The sequence below is a fragment of the Coregonus lavaretus genome, assembly GCF_964263955.1.
Source record: "Coregonus lavaretus genome assembly, chromosome: 23".
NCBI classification, from domain to species: Eukaryota; Metazoa; Chordata; class Actinopteri; order Salmoniformes; family Salmonidae; genus Coregonus; species Coregonus lavaretus.
In genome coordinates, this window is record NC_140010.1 from 45754623 (window position 1) to 45781346 (window position 26724).

General features: G+C 41.7%; 1 protein-coding gene across 2 annotated transcripts in view; it reads left to right on the forward strand.

The window, feature by feature from the left end:
* Positions 1-26724, forward strand: part of efr3a (EFR3 homolog A) — a 289375-nt gene that overhangs the window by 224456 nt on the left and 38195 nt on the right. For both annotated transcript variants that reach the window (XM_084139708.1, XM_084139709.1), the window contains exon 16: positions 3854-4015. In XM_084139708.1, the coding sequence (XP_083995834.1) occupies positions 3854-4015 (162 nt within the window). The remainder of the gene's footprint in view (positions 1-3853; positions 4016-26724) is intronic.

Consider the following 26724-nt stretch of genomic DNA (forward strand, 5'->3'; position numbering starts at 1 on the left):
TGATAGGGTTAAAATAAAAAATAAAAAACGAGTGTCCATGACTGGAATAGAACATGCAACCTTCTGATTCAGTCATTGGATTACAAAACCTAAGCCTACTTGATGGTAATAGCACTCACTGTTGCCCCTGGTTGCCGGTTTTGAAGGCATTTCCAGACGTCCTCAGGACATGGATAGATGTCCAATTTCGACATCAATCTTGAACGACCTGGCTACTGTATTGTACTCTGTTGGTGGTAGTTGTGCTTTGTTGCAGTGTAATAAACAGACACTATTCTACTTTACTTTGTTAGGTTTATTTGATGGGACAATGCACATTAATCAACATTTCTGTCAATGTGCCAGATTTTGCCAACTGGATAATTTTCAATACTCCAAATCTCCCTGCCAATACCACATGTAGATAAACAATCCTAATATCATAGAGAGATACAGGGTGTGCAGGCTTTTGTTCCAGCCCAGCACTTACATGTCCGATTCAGCTTATTGAGGTCCCAATGTCTAGCTGATTTTAAAGAGACGTGTGTTCGAGCTGGGCTGGAACATACTTGCAGAAGTGAGAAGAGTTTAGGTATGGCATGGATGTAGTGAAGGGTAAGCGTACGTCAACACTGTTTTAATGCACACATTTATATTCGTAAAAACGCTTATGCTTTAGGTTACCTGCTGCCCATCATCTCAACCAGCGTTCAGTGCATTTACCCACTGTTTTTTAACCACCAAACAGGCAATTTGTATTTTCTGCATATGCATCTTTCTTTTGAAGCAAAACCCACCACTGGTGTGCGAGGCCAAAGAGCTCTATTTTCGCATCTGTTCCAATCCAAGTGGCAATGCACTCCAGGCGTTTACATTTGTTGGATGACATGCAGAAAATAACCCCATGAAACTTGGCCTTAAGTGGATCTTCCAGCAAGACAATAACCCCAAGCACACATCAAAATTCACAAATAAATAGTTAATTGACCACAAAATCAATCAATCATTTTTTAATGGCCATCTCAGTCTCCAGACTGGAACCCCATTTGAAAACCTGTGGTTTGAATTGAAGAGGGCAGTCCATAAGCGCAGATGAAGGATATCAAGGATCTGGAAATATTCTGTATGGAGGAATAGTCTAAGTTCCCTATCAATGTGTTCTCCAATCTCATAAAACATTTTAGAAAAAGGCTCAGTATTGTTATCATTGCAAGAAGAGGGTGCTGGAGTATTGAAAACATAATACTAAAATGATGTTTCCATTTTTATGACCATACAATATAGCTCAGTATTTGTATAAGTTTTTATGGTGTGTTTTGCTCATCTTTAACAAGGAATCCAATCATTTTGGACCCCACTGTATATGAGGAGGGTAAGCTGATCATAGCTTATAGACAACATCCTCCACACAGAGCCCATAGCTCAGGCTCCCCTAGCTGTGAAATGCTGCACAACATTTAGCATTTGCGCTAACATTTACCCTCGACCCTTGCAAGTCCCCCATAAAGAAACCATTTCCACCGAATACATTGCAGCGTTTAGCATTCATGCTATTGCTGCCACTGTCAAGGCTAATTAATGGAGCCTAATCCACCTTTGTCTGAGGAAGATAATAAGTACCTAGATAGAGAGCTATGTCGCTAGCCAGCTGGGTCGTGTTGTTAGGGCGCAAGGGAACAACATGCAGCTAAACGTTTTTAAACAGAAAGTGAGTGTTTCTTATTCGATATGTTAAAATGTATGTAGTTCTGTCCTTGAGCTGTTCTTGTCTATTAATGTTCTGTATTATTTCATGTTTTGTGTGGACCCCAGGAAGTGTAGCTGCTGCTTTCGCAACAGCTAATGGGGATCCTAACAAAATACCAAATAGTACCTCACTGCTTCATCCAGTTTCGGACCGTTTTCAAACAGTTCGTGCTTACTGAACACGACCCTGCTTAAGGATATTAAGTGTCAGAGGCAGTCTTGTAGGTTGGTAATTTTTAGGTCATGGCTTCAACCTTATCCGTGGCCAGCATAATGAAGTTATTTTCATGAGCCATTGAGTGTGTATTCGAATATCTGACTAAATTAATAAGGAACTACCCACCCCACCACCTCTTTCGTTAAAGAGGGTGACACTGCTCGCTGACTCACAAACAAGTTTATTTTATCGATGGAATCATCTTAGGTTGGTTATTGTAGGTATTTTCTCCAATGATGTTGTCCACTTTACTAAAGCTTGTAATGTGTTGAGTGATTGCGTAAATGTGGGTTATTTGTTCACACTGCTGCATCTCCCTCAGTGCTCCACAGTCACATTTAACCGTCTCTGGCCTTATTGAAAGTCTGCCGCTATATTTAGCTCTGTCTGCTCCATGGACATGGACTTTTCTTTCTCTCTTTTCTTTCTCTGTCTCGCTCTGTCGCTCTCTCACTCGCTCTCACTCGCTCTCAAACTCTCTCTCAATTTACTAAAGACCTACTCTCTTTCAATTTACTAAAGACCTACTCTTTCAAGGGTTTCTCAAAATGTTTTCTGTTTGACAGATTTTTTAAAATCTTTCTGTCTTTCTTGCTCTCTCCCTCTCAATGGTTCTAAATACTCAAATTCTTAGGAATTGTAATCACTTTATTTTATTTCTTTCAAATTGTTTAACACTAGAACCGCCAATATGGTCAATATGACAGTTTTTAATAACTTCATTTCAATAAAAACCTTGAACCCACCTGTCCCTCACTTTTCCTAAATACTGTACGTGTATTTTACACTCTAGCAGTAATTTGAGATAAATATCATAAAAAACTTTCAGAGCATTTCTACCTCAAAGCACCATGATGGTCAAAATGACCATATGCATATTTAAAGGCTGGTTCACTATTTTACAACTAAATCATGTTATAGAAGGGTCCAGACACTTTTCGGTGGGGGATTTCACTTGGTGTTGCGAAACTTACCACACCCACAATAGACTTCCTCATTGCTCGTTCTACAGTATGGGGGCTACGGAAAAACATGAACAATAGCTCCAAAAACACCCAAATACGTCCTTTTAAAAACGGCAAACGATTTAGATTTTGTACACATGAAATTGTGTATTTCTGAACTTTATACACAACGTTATATTCAGTTTTATTCGACTCGATTATATGTGTGAAATTAGTTTCAATGTAGTTTAGGTGTTTGGACGGGCCATTTGCTGGGCAGGCAACTGTTGTCTTACCCTGTATATGGTCTCGCTATTGTTATTTTACTGCTGCTCTTAAATAATTTGTTAATTATTAGTTTTTAAAATATTTTTTTTAGGTATTCTTTCTTAAAACTGCGTTGTTGATTAATGGCTTGTAAATAAGCGCATGTGACAAATTTGATTTGAGAAATGTTTTCAAATGCACATATCGTCTTATTTTAGTATTTACACTTTGAGCTTCTGGATCAATTATTACATTTTCTGACTGATTACAAATACAATTCGGTGTCCTGACCTATTTTATCATAATAAATGCATTCATTTAGCAATTTATAATTTATGATGGAATATTTATACAATGACTTTATCAACGGTCAGAATGACCGTCATGACCATTCTAGTTGTTATGAAATTCCGGCGCTCCGATTGTGGAATTCAATTCTGGGAAATGCATTTGTGTACCGTATATTACCAAAAAATATGTACTAAATATGAACATATTGAGGGACTGGTAAATTACAGGTCCAAGAATATGAAGTTATTCATTTCAAGTAGATTGTATATTTAAAAGAATTAGTCTCTCACTCCACCCATCCATCCACCCTTTCATCCATCCATGTACCCAATCATTCTTCCTTTCTTCTTTCCTTCCATCCATCTACACATTTATCCATCCCTCCCTTCCTCCCTCCCTCTCTTCTCAGCATGGGCAGCAGTTGTACCGTCACATCTACCTGGGCTGTAAGGAGGAGGACAACGGTCACAAGAACTTTGAGCTGCTCTTCACTACCCTGGCCGTGCTCACCATTGAGCTGGCCAATGAGGAGGTGGTTGTGGACCTCATCAGGCTGGCCCTTGCCCTGCAGGTAGGACGGAAGACACCGATAGCGTACTATAACTTCAAAGGTTTTAGGTGATTTGGGGCTGAATCCTAACTTGAGATTTGTACGTGTGCAATTTCATATCCGTGAGTGGGTTTTGGTCTGCAGTTGTTGCCATGCAATGTGTATGTAGGTAATAATACATTTTAGTAGAGTCAAATGACATTTATGCATAATGATGGGAGGGAAAAAACGATGTCAACAAAACATTGCCTATGCAACGACACCTGCTTTTAGTTGCTTTTGTAGGAATTCATATTTATCCCAACATCAAACAATGTCAAATAATCCAGTGTGCTAGTGTTGGGATTATACTGTAAGAGAGAGCCACAGTAAATCAGGTGGTGGGCCGAACATTGCCCCAGAGCCGCATGTTTGACACCCCTAGTTTGTACTAAAGTGCTACCCAAGTTCAAGTAAAAAAAATATACACTTCCAGTCAAAAGCTTGGACACACCTACTCATTCAAGGGTTTTTCTTTATTTTTACTATTTTTTACATTGTAGAATAAAACGAAGACATCAAAATTATGAAATAACACATATGGAATCATGTAGTAACCAAAAGTGTTAAACAAATCAAAATATATTTAATATTTGAGATTCTACAAATAGCCACCCTTTGCCTTGATGACAGCTTTGCACACACTTGGCATTCTCTCAACCAGCTTCTTGAGGTAGTCACCTGGAATGCATTTCGATTAACAGGTGTGCCTTAAAAGTTAATTTGCGTTTGAGCAAATCAGTTGTATTGTGACAAGGTGGGGGGGGGGGGGGGGGTATACAGAAGATAGCCCTATTTGGTAAAAGACCAAGTCCATATTATGGCAAGAACACCTCAAATAAGCAAAGAGAAATGACCGTCCATCATTACTTTAAGACATGAACCATCCATTTAAGACAAAAACCATCAAGCGCTATGATGAAACCGGCTCTCATGAGGACCGCCACAGGAATGGAAGACCCAGAGTTACCTCCGCTGCAGAGGATAAGTTCATTAGTTACCAGCCTCAGAAATTGCAGCCCAAATAAATGCTTCACATAATACAAGTCACAAACAAATCTCAACATCAACTGTTCAAAGGGGACTGTGTGAATCAGGCATTCATGGTCGATGTGCTGCTAAAAAAAAACACTACTAAAGGACACCAATAAGAAGAAGAGACTTGATTGGGCCAAGAAACACAAGCAATGGACATAAGACCGGTGGAAATGTGTCCAAATTTGAGATTTTTGGTTCTAACCGTCGTGTCTTTGTGAGACGCGGTGTGGGTGAAAGGATTACATGTGTAGTTCCCACCATGAAGCATGGAGGAGGAGGTGTTATGGTGTGGGGGTGCTTTGCTGGTGACACTATCTGTGATTTATTTAGAATTCAAGGCACACTTTACCAGCATGGCTTCCACAGCATTCTGCAGCGATACGCCATACCATGTGGTTTGGGCTTAGTGGGACTATCATGTGTTTTTTTAACAGGACAATGACCCAACACACCTCCAGGCTGTGTAAGGGCTATTTGACCAAGAAGGCGAGTGATGGAGTGCTGCATCAGATGACCTGGCCTCCACAATCCCCCGAACTCAAACCAATTGAGATGGTTTGGGATGAGTTGGACGGCATAGTGACGGAAAAGCAGCCAACAAGTGCTCAGCATATGTGGGAACTCCTTCAAGACTGTTGGAAAAGCATTCCAGGTGAAGCTGGTTGAGAGAATGCCAAGAGTGTGCAAAGCTGTCATCAAGGCAAAGGGTGGCTATTTGAAGAATTTCAAATATAAAATATGTTTTGATTTGTTTAACACTTTTTTGGTTACTACATGATACCATATGTGTTATTTCATAGTTTTATGGCTTCACTATTATTCTACAAAGTAGAACATAGTAAAAAGAAAGAAAAACCCTTGAATGAGTAGATGTGTCCAAACTTTTGACTGGTACTGTATATACCCACATGGCAATCCTAGACACTGAAATGTAACAGTAATACATACACAATAAATATGCATCCAGGTCAGCATAGGGAAGAATCTTGCCATGGGGACAATAAAGGAAAATGAAGTCATTATTTTATAGCATTACTGAAAGCTACTAATTGTCTCCATTATACTGTATGTATGCAGACCACTATCCATATTGGAAGTCGTTGCCGACCACATGCAGGTACAATAACATCCCCTCCCTGACATGAGGTGAAAGACTGGCAATGTTTGAAACACACACACAAGCTAGGTTTATACAAAATAATCAATTATCTTGTTATTACGGCAAAGATAACGTTATAACAATAAAGATAACGCTATAATGAGAAGATGTCGTTATTACGAAATAATCAGGTTGCACATTATGAGAAAGTATTTATTATGCTGAAATGTTACCACAGGCTACCTGGCAAGCTTGGCTTCCTCTCATGCACAGGTTGACATTATGGCCGGTTTGCTTGAGTTGATCAACATTTATGGATACGAACTAATGCATCCTAAATGCATAAAATCAGGACATGTGGTGACCAAAAACACAGTCAGGCGTTTAGTTAATATTCTAGACACCCATGGACTGCGCATTTGGACGGAAGTCTCTGGGAACGAGATTAGCTAGCTAGCTACCTTTACAACCAAGAGGACATAGAGGAAGAGGTAAGTGTCCTTTTTGGCTTGTAATTTCACATTTGGAAGGTGCATTGAAACAATTAGCTAGCATGATATCATTTCTAGCACATCCAACTAGTCTAGCAAGCTGTATCTGAATGGTGCACTGAAATGAGCTACTATCGAGGGGAACACTATGGTAGCTAGTTATGGCTATTCTCAAGAACAAACAAGCCCCTATCTGAGTAGCATGTCCGACTGATCGAGCATACGCAATGAGCGCTGATTTCTTCAAAAGTGCATTACAATGGCTTGGAAATACAACGACATTGCAAAAGGAGTCAAATAATAACTTTTAGTCATCATTTTGATGTCGCCAGATTGACTTTAGATGCAGTATAACGTTAGCTAGCTAGCTAAGATTGAGGGGAGACCTCGGATTTTACCTAGCTACCGTTAGCGTTGCAAGCTATTTTTGACGAACTTTGTTAGCTAATGAAAACATGATAATGATGGCAAAGTTGTTTCCTACTAAACATTTGCCTACTTTAGCAATGTAGTATTTCTAGGCCACTATAGTGTAATTTAGAGAACAGTCATTAGCCTCAATCTATCACGACTTTTGGGCACCACTATGGCGCCGCTGGCAGAGGGTGGCTTGAGAATGTTCATAACAATGGTGGAGTTTGTTTTGCATGGCACGGTGCTCCAGGTGCGCGCAGTTTAGTAAATTTAGACCATTCCATTGGTCCTTAAGTGACATCTCCTCCCACCCGGGGCACCGGGCAATGCAAAACGAACTCCACCAATGGCATGACGCAACCCTGTGACGGAGGTGCAACCTATGAATAGCAATATGTGTTTTGCATTTGTCTGTTTTCCCAGTTTATCAGACTGTGTGTGTCTGCCAGCCTGTCTATCTGTCTTGGAGTTCCAGATGTGACTGGAGGAGTGGTGGTGGGCATTGCTAGGAACTCATCATCATGAAGTTTATAACAGCTGATGCAAGTATCCTTTATGAGGCACTACTACAGTGCTAGCTAGTACATATGGATTTACAGTACTTATCCAATTTAATTAATGTACAGGGTCCACTTTCACCCAAGAGAACAATCCAGACTAAGAATTTGCAAAAGATAAGCTCATAATGAATACTAGTATTAAATGGACAGAGTGGACCACCTGTGGAGACATTGTCCTAAAGGTTACACAGTCATTCTTGTCCTAAAAAAGCCCTTGTGTTCAAAAAACAGGTTACAATTTTTATAAGCAGTGTGCAACTAGGTTTCCGTGAATATGGTTTCCAACATAATATTGACAGAACTTCACTAAAGACAAATTAATTTCTGTATTGTAATTATATTTACAGAATACATTAATGGCCATTGTGGGCCCTCAACTTCCGGATTTGTCTCTGTGCTATTGTGCTGTTTGTTGCTACTTAGCTATCTGCCAAACATTTCGGTTTTTACTTTTAATACATTTACCAACGTCTTAGTTTTTTCCTCGCTCAACTTTTTTCATTCAACTTTTTCACCCTGGACGCTTTATCTGGACATGGTTCTACAGGACCTCCACCAGCCGAAGCTAAGTAGTAACATTAACACTATGCCATCTAATTGCGGTCGCTGTACTCATAATATACAGGAGAACTATCGCCTTATGGTGACGATAGCCGTGTTGCAAGCACAGCTTCAGATGCAATCGTTAGGCAAGGGCAATTTAAATGTAGGAAAGGATGAAACAACGTCTGTACCACCAGTAAGTACAGATAGTTGTAAAATCCCCCTGCACAGTCCCCGTAGCCAGACAATTTTCTCAAGGCTTCTGGAAAGAAATGCTGTTGGCATGCTCAACCGGTGTCGCTCATTCAGCCGACAGAAACTTTCAACCGGTTCTCCCCATTAAGCAAAGAGTCGGAGTCAGAAGCTGAGCCTTCTCAGGTCTCTCCTCCACCCGTTACAGGGTCTGAGCCACCAAAGCCTCCCACCATTAGCTCTGACAAATTGAAAACCCTAGTCATTGGCGACTCCATTACTCGCAATATTAGACATAAAAATAATAATCCAGCGATCATACACTATTTACCAGGGGGCAGGGCTACCGACGTGGAGGCTAATCTGAAGATGGTGCTAAAACTGGCGAGTATACAGAGTATAGGGATATTGTTATCCACGTCGCCACCAACGATGTTAGGATGAAACCGTCAGAGGTCACCAAGCGCAACACAGCTTCAGCGTGTAAATCAGCTAGAAAGATGTGTCGGCATTGAGTAATTGTCTCTGGCCCCCTCCCAGTTAGGGGGAGTGATGAGCTCTACAGCAGAGTCTCACAACTCAATCGCTGGTTGAAAACTGTTTTCTGCCCCTCCCAAAATATAGAATTTGTAGATAATTGGCCCTCTTTCCAGGACTCACCCACAAACAGGACCAAGCCTGGCCTGCTGAGGAGTGAAGGACTCCATCCTAGCTGAAGGGGTGCTCTCATCTTATCAATGAACATAGGCAGGGCTAGCTCCACAATGAGATAGGGTGCAGGCCAAGCAGCAGGCTGTTAGCCAGCCTGCCAGCTTAGTGGAGTCTGCTACTAGCACAGTCAGTGTAGTCAGCTCAGCTATCCCAACTGAGACCATGTCTGTGCCTCGATCTAGGTTGAGCAAAACAAAATATGACGGTGTTCGCCTTAGCAATCTCACGGGAATAAAGACATCCTCCATTCCTGTCATTATTGAAAGAGATTGTGATCTCTCACATCTCAAAATAGGGTTACTTAATGTTAGATCCCTCACTTCCAAGGCAGTCATAGTCAATGAACTAATCACTGATCATAATCTTGATGTGATTGGCCTGACTGAAACATGGCTCAAGCCTGATTAATTTACTGTGTTAAATGAGGCCTCTCCTCCTAGTTACGCTAGTGACCATATCCCCTGCGCATCCCGCAAAGGCGGAGATGTTGCTAACATTTATGACAGCAAATTTCAATTTACCCAACAACGTTTTCGTCTTTTGAGCTTCTAGTCATGAAATCTATGCAGCCTATTCAATCACTTTTATAGCTACTGTTTACAGGCCTCCTGGGCCGTATACAGTGTTCCTCACGGAGTTCCTTGAATTCCTATCGGACCTTGTAGTCATGGCAGATAATATTCAAATTTTTCTTGACTTCAATATTCACATGGAAAAGTCCACAGACCCACTCCAAAAGGTTTTCGGAGCCATCATCGACTCAATGGGTTTTGTACAATATGTCTCTGGACCTTAGTGCTGCTTTTGACACCATCGATCTCCACATTATTTGGGAGAGATTAGAAACCCTAATTGGTCTACACGGACAAGTTCTTGCCTGGTTTAGATCTTATCTGTCAGAAAGATATCAGTTCGTCTCTGTGGATGGTTTGTCCTCTGACAAATCAATTGCACGTTTCGGCATTCCTCAAGGTTCCGTTTTAGGACCACTATTGTTTTCACTATATTGTACCTCTTGGTGATGTCATTCGGAAACACAATGTCAACTTTCACTGCTATGCGGACGACACACAGCTGTACATTTCGATGAACCATGGTGAAGCCCCAAAATTGCCTACCCTGGAATACTATGTTCCAGACATAAGGAAGTGGATGGTGGCAAACTTTTTACTTCTAAACTCTGACAAAACAAGGAGATCTGCTGTTTGATCTGACAATTAATCTTGATAGCCGTACAGTCGTCTCAAATAAAACTATGAAGGACCTCAATGTTACTCTGGACCCTGATCTCTCTTTTGATGAACATATCAAGAACATTTCAAGGACAGCTTTTTTCCATCTTCGTAACATTGCAAAAATCTGAAACTTTTTGTCCCAAAATTATACAGAAAAACTAATCCATGCTTTTGTCAATTCTAGATTAGGCTACTGCAATGCTCTACTCTCCGGCTACCCGGATAAAGCACTAAATACACTTCATTTAGTGCTAAATACGGCCACTAGAATCCTGACTAGAACCAAAAGATTTGATCATATTTCTCCAGAGCTAGCCTCTCTACATGGGCTTCCTGTTAAGGCTACAGCTGATTTCAAGGTTTTACTGCTAACCTACAAAGCATTACATGGGCTTGCTCCTACCCATCTCTCCGGTTTGGTCCTGCCGTACATACCTACACGTACGCTACGGTCACAAGACGCAGGCTTCCTTATTGTTCCTAGAATTTCGAAGCAAACAGCTGGAGGCAGGGCTTTCTCCTATAGAGCTCAATTTTTATGGAATGGTCTGCATATCCATGTGAGAGAGGCAGACTGTCTCGACCTTTAAGTCATTACTGAAGACTCATCTCTTCAGTAGGTCCTATGATTGAGTGGAGTTTTGGCCCAGGGGTGCTAAGGTGAACGGCAAGGCACTGGAGCGACGAACTGCCCTTGCTGTCTCTGCCTGGCCGGCTCCCCTCTCTCCTCTGGGATTCTCTGCCTCTGCCTCTATTACGGGAGCTGAGTCACTGGCTTACTAGTGCTCTTCCATGCCGTCCCTAGGAGGGGTGCGTCACTTGAGTAGGTTGAGTCACAGACGTGATCTTCCTGTCCGGTTTTGCTCCCCCTCGGGCTCATGCGGTGGACGAGATCTCTGTGGGCTATACTCATTCTTGTCTCAGGGTAGTACGTTGGTGGTCTGTTGATATCCCTCTAGTGGTGTGGGGGCTGTGCTTTGGCAAAGTGGGATGGGTTATATCCTGTTGTATCGTCGGACGGGGCCACAGTGTCCCCGGACCCACCCATCTCAGTCTACAGTATCTATGCTGCAATAGTCCATGTGCAGTGAGGCTAGGGTCTGTCTGTTATGTCTGGTGTAATTATCCTGTCTTATCTGGTGTCCTGTGTGTGCTCCCTCTAATTCTCTCTCTCCCTCCCCTCCCGGAGGACCTGAGCCCTAGGATCATGCCTCAGGACTACCTGGCCTGATGATTCCTGGCTGTCCCCAGTCCAGCTGGTCGTTCTGCTGCTCAAGTTTCAACTGTTCTGACTGCGGCTATGGAACCTTGATCTGTTCCCCGGACGTGGTACCTTGTCCCCGACCTGCTAATTTTGACTCGCTCGCTCTCTCTACCGCACCTGCTGTCTCGACCTCTGAATGCTCGGCTATGAAAAGCCAACTGACATTTACTCCTGAGGTACTGACCTGTTACACCCTCTACAACCACTGATTATTATTTGACCGTGCTGGTCATCTATGAATGTTTGAACATCTTGAATTACAATCTTGCCTTAAATGGCCATGTACAGTCTTGGTCAAAAGTTTTGAGAATGACACACAAGTATTGGTCTTCACAAAGTTCGCTGCTTCAGAGTTATGAGATATTTTTGTCAGATGTTACTATGGTATACTGAAGTATAATTACAAGCATTCCATAAGTGTCAAAGGCTTTTATTGACAATTACATTAAGTTTATGTAAAGAGTCAATATTTGCAGTGTTGACCCATCTTTTTCAAGACCTCTGCAATCCGCCCTGGCATGCTGTCAATTAACCTCTGGGCCACATCCTGACTGATGGCAGCCCATTCTTGCGTAATCAATGCTTGGAGTTTGTCAGAAATTGTGGGTTTTTGTTTGTCCACCCGCCTCTTGAGGATTGAGCACAAGTTCTCAATGGGATTAAGGTCTGGGGAGTTTCCTGGCCATGGACCCAAAATTTCGATTTTTTGTTCCCTGAGCCACTTAGTTATCGCTTTTGCCTCATGGCAAGGTGCTCCATCATGCTGGAAAAGGCATTGGTCTTCACCAAACTTTTCTTGGATGGTTGGGAGAAGTTGCTCTCGGAGGATGTGTTGGTACCATTCTTTATTCATGGCTGTGTTCTTAGGCAAAATTGTGAGTGAGCCCACTCCCTTGGCTGAGAAGCAACCCCACACATGAATGGTCTCAGGATGCTTTACTGTTGGCATGACACAGGACTGATGGTATGGCTCACCTTTTCTTCTCCGGACAAGGTGTTTTCCGGATGCCCCAAACAATCGGAAAGGGGATTCATCAGAGAAAATGACTTTTATCCCAGGCCTCAGCAGTCCAATCCCTGTACCTTTTGCAGAATATCAGTCTGTCTCTGATGTTTTTCCTGGAGAGAAGTTGCTTCTTTGCTGCCCTTCTTGACACCAGGCCATCCTCTTCGGCTCACTGTGCGTGCAGATGCACTCACATCTGCCTACTGCCATTCCCGAGCAAGCTCTGCACTGGTGGCGCCTCGATCCCGCAGCTGAATCAACTTTAGGAGACGGTCCTGGCGCTTGCTGGACTTTCTTGGGCGCCCTGACACCTTCTTCACAACAATTGAACATCTCTCCTTGAAGTTCTTGATGATCCGATTAATGGTTGATTTAGGTGCAATCTTACTAGCAGCAATATCCTTGCCTGTGAAGCCCTTTTTGTGCAAAGCAATGATGACGGCACGTGTTTCCTTGCAGGTAACCATGGTTAACAGAGGAAGAACAATGATTTCAAGCACCACCCTCCTTTTAAAGCTTCCATTCTGTTATTCTAACTCAATCAGCGTGACAGAGTGATCTCCAGCCTTGTCCTCGTCAACACTCCCACCTGTGTTAACGAGAGAATCACTGACATGATGGCTGCTGGTCCTTTTGTGGCAGGGCTGAAATGCAGTGGAAATGTTTTTGGGGGAATAAGTTCATTTTCATGGTAAAGAGGGACTTTGCAATTAATTGCAATTCATCTGATCACTCTTCATGACATTCTGGAGTATATGCAAATTGCCATCATCAAAACTGAGGCAGCAGACTTTGTGAAAATTAGTATTTGTGTCATTCTCAAAACTTTTGACCACGACCGTAGAGCACAAGAGGAGAGAAAAGTGGTATCTGTGACCAACTTTTGACCACGACTGTACTCTTATCTCCACCCGGCACAGCCAGAAGAGGACTGGCCACCCCTCAGAGCCTGGTTCCTCTGTAGGTTTCTTCCTAGGTTCCTGCCTTTTTCCTAGCCACCGTGCTTGTACATCTGCATTGCTTGCTGTTTGGGGTTTTAGACTGGGTTTCTGTATAGCACTTTGTGACATCTGCTGATGTAAAAAGGGCTTTATAAATAAATGTGATTGATTTGATCGATATAACTATGTAACACCTGCTGCCTATAGGGTTACATATTATGGCAGTTCCTGTTTACTGAGGGGGAACACCATAGGAAGACAGGTTTGTGACAGGCTACCTATTGAGTTGGATATTGAGTTCTGAGCATTACAATGAACCCGACAACAATTTATCATGAATATATGATTTTATTACAAGTTTATCTTTAAATTACAAGATTAAAACCACTGGAACTTTCTGTTTGTTAGCCAGTACCGGATGGTAGTCTCTCTAGACAGACGGGTTGCCTCCCACAGGTTATAAAAAGAATGCAATCACTTTTCACCCGGTGCAAACTCCTCCCACCGGGATTACCCTGGGCAGATAATCTAATCCTCTCAGTTCTTGCCCAGTCACACTCTGAATGGCACACACCCACAATCCATGTCTCAATTGTCTCAAGGCTTAAAAATCCTTCTTTAACCTGTCTCCTCCCCTTCATCTACACTGATTGTAGTGGATTTAACAAGTGACCTCAATAAGGGATCATCACCTGGATTCACCTGGTCAGTCTGTCATGGAAAGAGAAGTAATTCCTAATGTTTTGTACACTCAGTGTAGAAAATAAGAATGTGAAGCCCTTAGTAGATAATTGAGGTGGGTGGAAGCAAAGGGAATGATAACTGTGACCCACCTGGAAGCCAAAGCCAGGCCGGGCCAGGGTGACGCTCTTGATTCACCTGGCTAGACCAAAAGGTTATGTGGTGGGGTCCAGGATGAGGGAGAGAGAGAATTCGCCATCAGAGTAGGAGTGGTGATCTAGGATCAGGTCCACTCTGTCCATAAATACTAGTATTCATTATGATCTTACCTTATTAGGATTGTTCTCTTGTGGACCCTGTACTTTAATGAAATATGATTAGTACTGTAAATCCATATGTACTAGCTAGCACTGTAGTAGTATCTAATATAGGATACTTGTATCAGCTGTTATAGATTAACTTAATGATGATGAGCTCCTAGCAATGGCCACAACCACTCCTCCAGCCACATCTGGAACTCAGACTGACAGGCAGACTCACACACACACACACACACACACAGTCTGGAAGCTGGGCAAAATAGACAAATGCAAAACAAATGTTGCTATTCGTAGGTTGCACCTCCGTCACTGGGTCGCGTTATGCCATTGGTGGAGTTTGTTTTGCATGGCCAGGTTGGTGGAGATTTCACTTAAGGACCAATGGCGCCCACCCGGGGCACCGTGCCATGCAAAACGAACTCCACCATTGTTATGACTGTTCTCAAGCCACCCTCTGCCGGCAGCGCCATAGTGGTGCCCAAAAGTCGTGATAGATTTTGTATTTGAATTTATTATGGATCCCCATTAATTCCTGCCAAGGCAGCAGCTACTCTTCCTGGGGTCCGGCAAAATTAAGGCAGTTATACGATTTAAAAAACGTTACAATACATGCATTAGATTTCACAACACACTAAGTGATTGAGGCTAACGACTGTTTTGTCTAAAACCTGGAAATATGACATTACGAAAGTAGGCAAATATTTAGTAGGAAACAACTTTGCCATCATGATCATGTCGTCAAATGGATGGCAATGTTGTCATTAGCAAATTTCATCTAAAATAGCTAGCAATGCTAACGGTAGCTAGCTGAAATCCGAGTTGGTCTCCCCTCAATCTTAGCTAGCAGACGTTTTACTGCATCTAAAGTCAATCTGGCAACATCAAAATTATGACTGAATGTTTTCCTACTAATTATTTGACTCCTTTTGCAATGTCGTTGTATTCCAAAACCACTGTAATGCACTTTTTATTAAATCAGCTCTCATTGCGTACGCTCGATCAATCGGACATGTTTCTCAGATAGGGGCTTGCTTGTTCTTGAGGATAACCATAACTAGCTACCATAGCGATATCCTTGAGAGTTGCTAATTTCAGTGCATCATTCAGGTATAGCTTGCTAGCTAACTAGTTGGTTGTGCTAGAAATGATATCATGCTTGCTAATTTTTTCAGTGCACCTTCCAAATTAGAATTTACAAGACAAAAAGGACACTTACCTAAGCTGTTCTTCTATGTCCTCTTGGTTGTGAAGGTAAGCTAGCTAGCTAATCTCATTCCCAGAGACTTCCGCCCAAATGCGCAGTCCATGGACTTCTAGAATGTGAAGTAAACGCCTGTGTTTTGAGTCACCACATATCCCGATTGGATGCATTTGAGTTGCATTGTTTATATCCATGAAGCTTCCCATGTCAGTCCAGTTGATCAAGAAGGAATAACTATGTCAAGGACGTCCAATTTGTTTTTTCCATCTGTTGTAGAGCCGTAGATAACACAGATTTCTCCGCAATGTAGGTTAACTAATGACAACACCATCTATATTGCTCAATGACACTATCGCTCAATGCCTCAGAGGAGAAAATAAAAGTTGATCAACTCAAGCAAACCAGCCATAATGTCAACTTGTGCATGAGAGGAAGCCAAGTAGCTTATGCTAACATTTCATCATAATAAATACTATTTCTCATAATAATGTGCAAGCGTATTATTTTGTAATAATGACATCTTTCTCGTTATAACGTGATCGTTTTCATTATAACGTTATCTTTCTCATTATAACATCTTTATCGTAATAACGAGATAATGGATTATTTGGTTATAAGAAGTTATTGAATTATCTCGTAATAATGCTATAAAAAAAAAAAAATTCTGAGTGCCAGCAATACTCCATCGTACATTTTCAACTCTATTGATGGTTTTGTCACCAAAACTGTTGCGTTATATAGCGAATGTGACCACTCTGGTCTTGGCACGTGCGCTCTAGCCAACCGCTCGCAGATACAGTGCGTGTAGGCTACCTACATGATGAGATTATTCTGGACAAAAGAGCAAGATTATTTTTATTTGTCAAACTGCAAGCAAGTATCGATCATCATGTCACCAGAATAAGACCCTCGATATTAATAGGAAAGGAGCATCAAGCTCATCACTGTGCACTTTCACCACAACTTAATTTATTCTGTATCCTAATAAACTGCATGCTGTCCCGAGTCATAGTGGGAGGACCACACAACATATCATCACGTGACTCCAAGTTTACTTCAATATGATTTGTTATTATATCAATATTTGCACATAAAGGCCTTTCCACCACCATTTCTCGCATAATATATTTTACAGACACAAAAACATCCCACCTTGTCTGGCCTGTCCAGAATTATTTTATCCAACCATGTACTTTACTCGCATAAAAAGGTTTGATAGAATCCTGGTTATACACACACACACACAAAAAGCTGTTTGTTTTGTCCAACAAATACACACACACACACTCTTTCTTGCACTCTCTCACTCACACACACACACACACACCTGCTCTGCACAAACACACACACACGCTCCAGCTGCTTCACCCTGCAGAGATTACTACACACACATCCTAATCTGAGTAAAGGGCTTTGCCGAGTCTGAGAAGATTGCTTTTGGCCGTGTGAGAGGTCATGGGGAGAAGTGTTTACAATTTGATTGTTTTTTTTCACGTGGTGGGAAAGGTCATCGGCTGTGCTATGACCTAAAGATGACAGGAAGTAAAATGAGGGTTAAAGATTAAGTCATTTTTACGTACTTCCTTTGTTTTTCTTTTTGATTCGTTTTTTAACATTATTTTTAATATACAGTGCATTCGGAAACCCCTTGACTTTTTCCACATTTTGTTACATTACAGCCATATTCTAAAATCAATTAAATAAATACAAATCCTCAGCAATCTACACACAATACCCCATAGTAACAAAGCAAAACAGGTTTTTAGAAGAAAATTTTTTTTATATATATATATATACACACACACACACAGTGAGGGGGAAAAACTATTTGATCCCCTGCTGATTTTGTACGTTTGCCCACTGACAAAGACATGATCAGTCTATAATTTTAATGGTAGGTTTATTTGAACAGTGAGAGACAGAATAACAACACAAAAATCCAGAAAAACGCATGTCATAAATGTTATAAATTGATTTTTCATTTTAATGAGGGAAATAAGTATTTGACCCCTCTGCAAAACATGACTTAGTACTTGGTGGCAAAACCCTTGTTGGCAATCAGAGGTCAGACGTTTCTTGTAGATGGCCACCAGGTTTGCACACATCTCAGGAGGGATTTTGGCCCACTCCTCTTTGCAGATCTTCTCCAAGTCATTAAGGTTTCGAGGCTGACGTTTTGGCAACTCGAACCTTCAGCTCCTATGGGATTAAGGTCTGGAGACCTTAATGTGCTTCTTCTTGAGCCACTCCTTTGTTGTCTTGGCCGTGTGTTTTGGGTCATTGTCATGCTGGAATACCAATCCACGACCCTGGCTGAGGGAAGGAGGTTCTCACCCAAGATTTGACGGTACATGGCCCTGTCCATCGTCCCTTTGATGCGGTGAAGTTGTCCTGTCCCCTTAGCAGAAAAACACCCCCCAAAGCATAATGGTTCCACCTCCATGTTTGATGGTGGGGATGGTGTTCTTGGGGTCATAGGCAGCATTCCTCCTCCTCCAAACACGGCGAGATGAATTGATGCCAAAGAGCTTGATTTTGGTCTCATCTGACCACAACACTTTCACCCAGTTCTCCTCTGAATCATTCAGATGTTCATTGGAAAACTTCAGACAGCCCTGTATATGTGCTTTCTTGAGCAGGGGGACCTTGCGGGCGCTGCAGGATTTCAGTCTTGCATGGCGTAGTGTGTTACCAATTGTTTTCTTGGTGACTATGGTCCCAGCTGCCTTGAGATCATTGACAAGATCCTCCCGTGGAGTTCTGGGCTGATTCCTCACCATTCGCATGATCATTGCAACTCCACGAGGTGAGATCTTGCATGGAGCCCCAGGCCGAGGGAGATTGACAGTTATTTTGTGTTTCTTCCATTTGCGAATAATCGCACCAACTGTTGTCACATTCTCACCAAACTGCTTGGCGATGGTCTTGTAGCCCATTCCAGCCTTGTGTAGGTCTACAATCTTGTCCCTGACATCCTTAGAGAGCTATTTGGTCTTGGCCATGGTGGAGAGTTTGGAATCTGATTGATTGATTGCTTCTGTGGACAGGTGTCTTTTATAAAGGTAACAAACTGAGATTAGGAGCACTCCTTTTAAGAGTGTGCTCCTAATCTCAGCTCATTACCTGTATAAAAGACACCTGGGAGCCAGAAATCTTTGTGATTGAGAGGGGGTCAAATACTTATTTCCTTCATTAAAATGCAAATCAATTTATAACATTTTTGACATGCGTTTTCTTGATTTTTTTGTTGTTATTCTGTCTCTAACTGTTCAAATAAACCTACAATTAAAATTATAGACTGATCATTTCTTTGTCAGTGGGCAAACGTACAAAATCAGCAGGGGATCAAATACTTTTTTCCCCTCACTGTATGTACAGTGGGGAGAACAAGTATTTGATACACTGCCGATTTTGCAGGTTTTCCTACTTACAAAGCATGTAGAGGTCTGTAATTTTTATCATATGTACACTTCAACTGTGAGAGACGGAATCTAAAACAAAAATCCAGAAAATCTAATTGTATGATTTTTAAGTAATTCATTTGCATTTTATTGCATGACATAAGTATTTGATCACCTACCAACCAGTAAGAATTCTGGCTCTCACAGACCTGTTAGTTTTTCTTTAAAAAGCCCTCCTGTTCTCCACTCATTACCTGTATTAACTGCACCTGTTTGAACACGTTACCTGTATAAAAGACACCTGTCCACACACTCAATCAAACAGACTCCAACCTCTCCACAATGGCCAAGACCAGAGATCTGTGTAAGGACATCAGGGATAAAATTGTAGACCTGCACAAGGCTGGGATGGTCTACAGTACAATAGGCAAGCAGCTTGGTGAGAAGGCAACAACTGTTGGCGCAATTGTTAGAAAATGGAAGAAGTTCAAGATGACGGTCAATCATCCTCGGTCTGGGGCTCCATGCAAGATCTCACCTCGTGGGGCATCAATGAACATAAGGAAGGTGAGGGATCAGCCCAGAACTACACGGCAGGACCTGGTCAATGACCTGAAGAGAGCTGGGACCACAGTCTCAAAGAAAACCATTAGTAACACACTACGCCGTCATGGATTATGCAACTAAGGAGTGACTCCGTAAGAAGCATCTCAAGGTCCTGGAGTGGCCTAGCCAGTCTCCAGACCTGAACCCAATAGAAAATCTTTGGAGGGAGCTGAAAGTCCGTATTGCCCAGCGACAGCCCCGAAACCTGAAGGATCTGGAGAAGGTCTGTATGGAGGAGTGGGCCAAAATCCCTGCTGCAGTGTGTGCAAACCTGGTCAAGACCTACAGGAAACGTATGATCTCTGTAATTGCAAACAAAGGTTTCTGTACCAAATATTAAGTTCTGCTTTTCTGATGTATCAAATACTTATGTCATGCAATAAAATGCAAATTAATTACTTAAAAATCATACAATGTGATTTTCTGGATTTTTGTTTTACATACCGTCTCTCACAGTTGAAGTGTACCTATTATAAAAATTACAGACCTCTACATGCTTTGTAAGTAGGAAAACCTGCAAAATCGGCAGTTTATCAAATACTTGTTCTCCCCACTGTATGTATATATATATATATATATATATATGTATTCAGACCTTTTGCTATGAGACTCGAAATTGAGCTCATGTGCATCCTGTTTCTGTTGATCACCCATGACATGTTTCTACAACTTGATTGGAGTCCACCTGTGGTAAATTAAATAGATTTGACTATATAAGGTCCCACAGTTGACAATGCATGTCAGAGCAAAAACCAAGCCATGAGGTCGAAGGAACTGTCTGTAGAGCTCCGAGACAGGATTGTGTCAAGGCACAGATCTGGGGAAGGGTACCAAAACATTTCTGCGGCATTGAAGGTCCCCAAGAATACAGTGGCCTCCATCATACTTAAATGGAAGAAGTTTGGACCCATCAAGACTCTTCCTAGAGCAATCGGGGGAGAAGGGCCTTGGTCAGGCAGGTGACCAAGAACCCGATGGTCACTCTGCCAGAGCTCTAGAGTTCTTCTGTGGAGATGTGAGAACCTTTCAAAAGGACAACCATCTCTGCAGCACTCCACCAATCAGGCCTTTATAGTAGAGTGGCCAGACGGAAGCCACTCCTCAGTAAAAGGCACATGACAGTCCGCTTGGAGTTTGCCAAAAGGCACCTAAAGACTCTCAGACAATGAGAAACAAGATTCTCTGGTCTGATGAAACCAAGATTAAACTCTTTGGCCTGAATGCCAAGCGTCACGTCTGGTGGAAACTCGGCACCATCCCTACAGTGAAGCATGGTGGTGGCAGCATCATGGTGTGGGGGTGTTTTTCAGTGGCAGGGACTGGGAGACTAGTCAGGATCGAGGCAAAGATGAACGGAGCAAAGTACAGAGAGATCCTTGATGAAAACCTGCTCCAGAGTGCTCATGACCTCAGACTGGGGCGAAGGTTCACCTTCCAACAGGACAACGACATTAAGCACACAACCAAGACAACGTAGGAGTGGCTTCGGGACAAGTCTCTGAATGTCCTTGAGTGGCCCAGCCAGAGCCCATACTTGAACCCGATTGAACATCGCTGGAGAGACCTGAAAATACAGTTTTTCGGAAGTTTACATGCACTTAGGTTGGAGTCATTAAAACTCGTTTTACAACCACTCCACACATTTCTTAACAAACTATAGTTTTGGCAAGTCGGTTAGGACATCTACTTTGTGCATGACACATAATTTTTCGAACAATTATTTACAGACTGATAATTTCACTTATAATTCACTGTATCACAATTTGAATGGGTCAGAAGTTCACATACACTAAGTTGACGGTGCCTTTAAACAGCTTGGAAAATTCCAGAAAATGATGTCATGGCTTTAGAAGCTTCTGATAGGCTAATTGACATCATTTGAGTCAATTGTAGGTGTACCTGTGGATGTATTTCAAGGCCTACCTTCAAACGCAGTGCCTCTTTGCTTGACATCATGGGAAAATCAAAAGAAATCAGCCAAGACCTCAGAAAAAAATTGTAGACCGCCACAAGTTTGGTTCATCCTTGGGAGCAATTTCCAAACGCCTGAAGGTATCATGTTCATCTGTACAAACAATAGTACGCAAGTATAAACACCATGGGACCACGCAGCCGTCATACCGCTCAGGAAGGAGACGCGTTCTGTCTCCTAGAGATGAACATACTTTGGTGTGAAAAGTGCAAATCAATCCCAGAACAACAGCAAAGGACCTTGTGAAGATGCTGGAGGAAACAGGTACAAAAATAACTATAGCCACAGTAAAACGAGTCCTATAGCGACATAACCTGAAAGGCCGCTCAGCAAGGAAGAAGCCACTGCTCCAAAACCGCCATAAAAAAGCCAGAATACGGTTTGCAACTGCACTTGGGGACAAAGATCGTACTTTTTTGAGAAATGTCCTCTGGTCTGATAAAACAAAAATAGAACTGTTTGGCCATAATGACCATCGTTATGTTTGGAGGAAAAAGGGGGTGCTTGCAAGCCGAAGAACACCATCCCAACCGTGAAGCACGGGGGTGGTAGCATCATGCTGTGGGGGTGCTTTGCTGCAGGAGGGACTGGTGCACTTCACAAAATAGATGGCATCATGAGGAAGGAAAATTATGTGGATATATTGAAGCAACATCTCAAGACATCAGTCAGGAAGTTAAAGCTTGGTCGCAAACGGGTCTTCCAAATGGACAATGACCACAAGCATACTTCCAAAGTTGTGGCAAAATGGCTTAAGGACAACAAAGTCAAGGTATTGGAGTGGCCATCATTTACATTTACATTTACATTTTAGTCATTTAGCAGACGCTCTTATCCAGAGCGACTTACAGAAGCAATTAGGGTTAAGTGCCTTGCTCAAGGGCACATCGACAGATTTTTCACCTAGTTGGCTCGGGGATTAGAACCAGCGACCTTTCGGTTACTGGCACAACGCTCTTACCCACTAAGCTACCTGCCGCCATCACAAAGCCCTGACCTCAATCCTATAGAAAATTTGTGGGCAGAACTGAAAAAGTGTGTGCGAGCAAGGAGGCCTACAAACCTGATTGTTACACCAGCTCTGTCAGGAGGAATGGGCCAAAATTCACCCAACTTATTGGGGGAAGCTTGTGGAAGGCTACCCAAAACGTTTGACCCAAGTTAAACAATTTAAAGGCAATGCTACCAAATACTAATTGAGTGTATGTAAACTTCTGACCCACTGGGAATGTGATGAAATAAATATAAGCTGAAATAAATCATTCTCTCTACTATTATTCTGACATTTCACATTCTTAAAATAAAGTGGTGATCCTAACTGACCTAAAACAGGGAATTTTTACTAGGATTAAATGTCAGGAATTGTGAAGAACTGAGTTTAAATGTATTTGGCTAAGGTGTATGTAAACTTCCGATACTTTGATTTGGCCTGTTTAACCGAGGCAGTGCACCTATTTCTCAATTGCCTAAATAGCTGCAAATCAGCTAACGAGACAGTTTGTCTAGCCTTGGCCCAGGCTTGATTTCTTATCAAGAGGAGGTCTGAGAGTGCAGGAGAGTACCATGGATTAGTTCAGTTTTTGGCCTCTGATTCACTTGAAAGGGGCATAGTTTATCAGCCAGAGAGGTAAAAATGTAAGAGAAAAATGTAAGTGCCAAAACAGGGTCTGGTATGCAGCTAGTAGAAAAAAGCTTTGAATAATATAGATCATGAAGGAACGCCTGGCGCGAGATAAAAAAATTAAATATACAAGTTGAAGTCGGAAGTTTACATACACTTAGGTTGGAGTCATTAAAACTAGTTTTTCAACCACTCCACAAATTTTTTGTTAACAAACTATAGTTTTGGCAAGTCGGTTAGTACATCTACTTTGTGCATGACACAAGTAATTTTTCCAACAATTGTTTACAGACAGATTATTTCACTTATAATTCACTGTATCACAATTCCAGTGGGTCAGAAGTTTACATACACTAAGTTGACTGCCTTGACAGCTTGGAAAATTCCAGAAAATGAGCTTTAGAAGCTTCTGATAGGCTAATTGACATCATTTGAGTCAATTGGAGGTTTAGCTGTGGATGTATTTCAAGGCCTACCTTCAAACTCAGTGCCTCTTTTCTTGACATCATGGGAAAATCAAAAGAAATCAGCCAAGACCTCAGAAAAGAAATTGTAGACCTCCACAAGTCTGGTTCATCATTGGGAGCAATTTCCAAACGCCTGAAGGTACCACGTTCATCTGTACAAACCGTTCAGGAAGGAGACGCGTTCTGTCTCCTAGAGATGAACGAACTTTGGTGCGAAAGGTGCAAATCAATCCCAGAACAACAGCAAAGGACCTTGTGAAGATGCTGGAGAAAACAGGTACAAAAATAACTATAGCCACAGTAAAACGAGTCCTATAGCGACATAACCTGAAAGGCCGCTCAGCAAGGAAGAAGCCACTGCTCCAAAACCGCCATAAAAAAGCCAGAATACGGTTTGCAACTGCACTTGGGGACAAAGATCGTACTTTTTGGAGAAATGTCCTCTGGTCTGATGAAACAAAAATATAACTGTTTGACCATAATGACCATCGTTATGGTTGAAGGAAAAAGGGGGTGGCTTGCAAGCCGAAGAACACCATCCCAACCGTGAAGCACGGGGTGGCAGCATCATGCTGTCGGGGTGCTTTGCTGCAGGAGGGACTGGTGCACTTCACAAAATAGATGGCATCATGAGGAAGAAAAAATATGTGGATATATTGAAGCAACATCTCAAGACATCAGTCAGGAAGTTAAAGCTTGGTCGCAAATGGGTCTTCCAAATGGACAAGTATGCTTGGGATCATTGTCCATACCAAAGTTGTGGCAAAATGGCTTAAGGACAACAAAGTCAAGGTATTTGAGTGGCCATCACAAAGCCCTGACCTCAATCCTATACAAAAGTTGTGGGCAGAACTGAAAAGCGTGTGCGAGCAAGGGGGCCTACAAACCTGACTCAGTTACACCAGCTCTGTCAGGAGGAGTGGGCCAAAATTCACCCAACTTATTGTGGGAAGCTTGTGGAAGGCTACCCAAAACGTTTGACCCAAGTTAAACAATTTAAAGGCAATGCTACCAAATACTAATTGAGTGTATGTAAACTTCTGACCCACTGGGAATGTGTTGAAATAAATAAAAGCTGAAATAAATCATTCTCTCTACTATTATTCTGACATTTCACATTTTTAAAATAAAGTGGTGATCCTAACTGACCTAAGACAGGGAATTCTTACTAGGATTAAATGTCAGGAATTGTGAAAAACTGAGTTGAAATGTATTTTGCTAAGGTGTATGTTAACTTCCGACTTCAACTGTATATTCACAATTATAGTGGTCGCTGATATCATTGGCAAAAACACCACTAGCCAAATACTTATGGGGACGGTTAGTCAGGATAAGGTCAATGAGGAGTTTGCTAGGTTTTTTACATTAATCTGAGTAGGTTTCATTATCAGCTGAGTCAAGTTGAACTCAAGACAGATATTCTTAAACTGATCTGAAGAATGTTTAGATCTCCTAACAAAACCAGTTCAAATACCAAAAATGGGGACAAAGATGCTAAGAGTGCATGATGCCATAAGAGAAGATCTTACATAAATAGCCACCCCTCCCCCTTTCTGTTGTCCGCAATATCAACATCCTTATCCATAATCAAATTATTCAGCCAGGTCTCTGGGATAACCAGAACGTCTGGTCTAGTGTCATGCACCCAGACATCCAGAAAGTCCAGTGTAGACACATTTGTATGTATCAGTCCAAGCCCTCTGCGAGATTTGAAAACAGCAGGAGTATCCATGGTAACACAGGGGTCAATAGAACTGGATGATATAGCCACAATAGGCTTCCTGATTGGATTCAAAGTTGCAGAGCTAATAGTAGAATTCATGATAATGTGCACAAGATCACTATTGACAATACCCCTATGCTTATAAGCACATGTAGCAAAATGAAAGCTTGGTATAAAACTATTAATAGCATAGGTGGCGCTAACAGTGTATTTCTAAAGGGAGCTAACAGAGCTATCAATGGAAATTAAATAAACAGGCACAGAATTACAATAGCCCTGTCAACATGGGAAGCTGTGGCAAAATCACTGTGATTTAAAGGGAGTACATATCTTTGAGGAGCTTGATTTTATCAGTCAATGCCTCAGACACAAATGCCAGGGATGTCATCTCAGCATTGCTGCAGTGCAACAAGGTTGTGTTCAGTAGACACAAAATTGAAGAAAATGCTCCAAAACAGACTGAAGCAGGAAGATACTATCTGATACTCAGGGTTGGGGAGTAACTGATTACATGTAATCAATGACATGTAATCGTATTACAAAAACAGTAACTGTAATCTGTTACGCTACTAGCAAAACAATTCTAATCAGATTATAGATACTTTTGAAAAACTAGATGATTACTTCTTGGATTAATTTTAAATTCCGAAAGGATGTTTATGAAAAATACATTGACCACTATGATGACACGCTAAATGTGTTTGATGGATCCTTTTAGTCTTCTTCTAAGGGGAAAGTAATCCATAAGTAACTGAAAGTAATCAGATTGTTACTGAGTTTAGGTAATCCAAAAGTTAAATGACTGATTACAATTTTGAACAGGTAACTAGGAACTGTAACAGATTACATTTAGAAAGTAACCTATACAACTCTGCTGATACTATCCAATAAGAAACGCTCATTTTCGTTTTCCTTTGCAATGGTGTGCTGTAATGAACATGACCCTGAGTCAGGTGGTTGCAAACGCCCTTCATTGTGGACTGAATGTAAATATTAGTTGAATGCCTGATTTTGAATTAATTGCAACTAGCATAGAATGCTATAGGATAGCTAGCTAGCCGTAGGGCTGTGGTAATGTACTCTATGCTACACTAAAGCCAAAGGCACATTTTCTCTTCTCAGAACAATACTTTTTTATTTATTTTTTATATCTGTTGCAAATGAAGCCCTTGTGTGGCATAGTTCTAAAGCTTCTAATTGGTTCC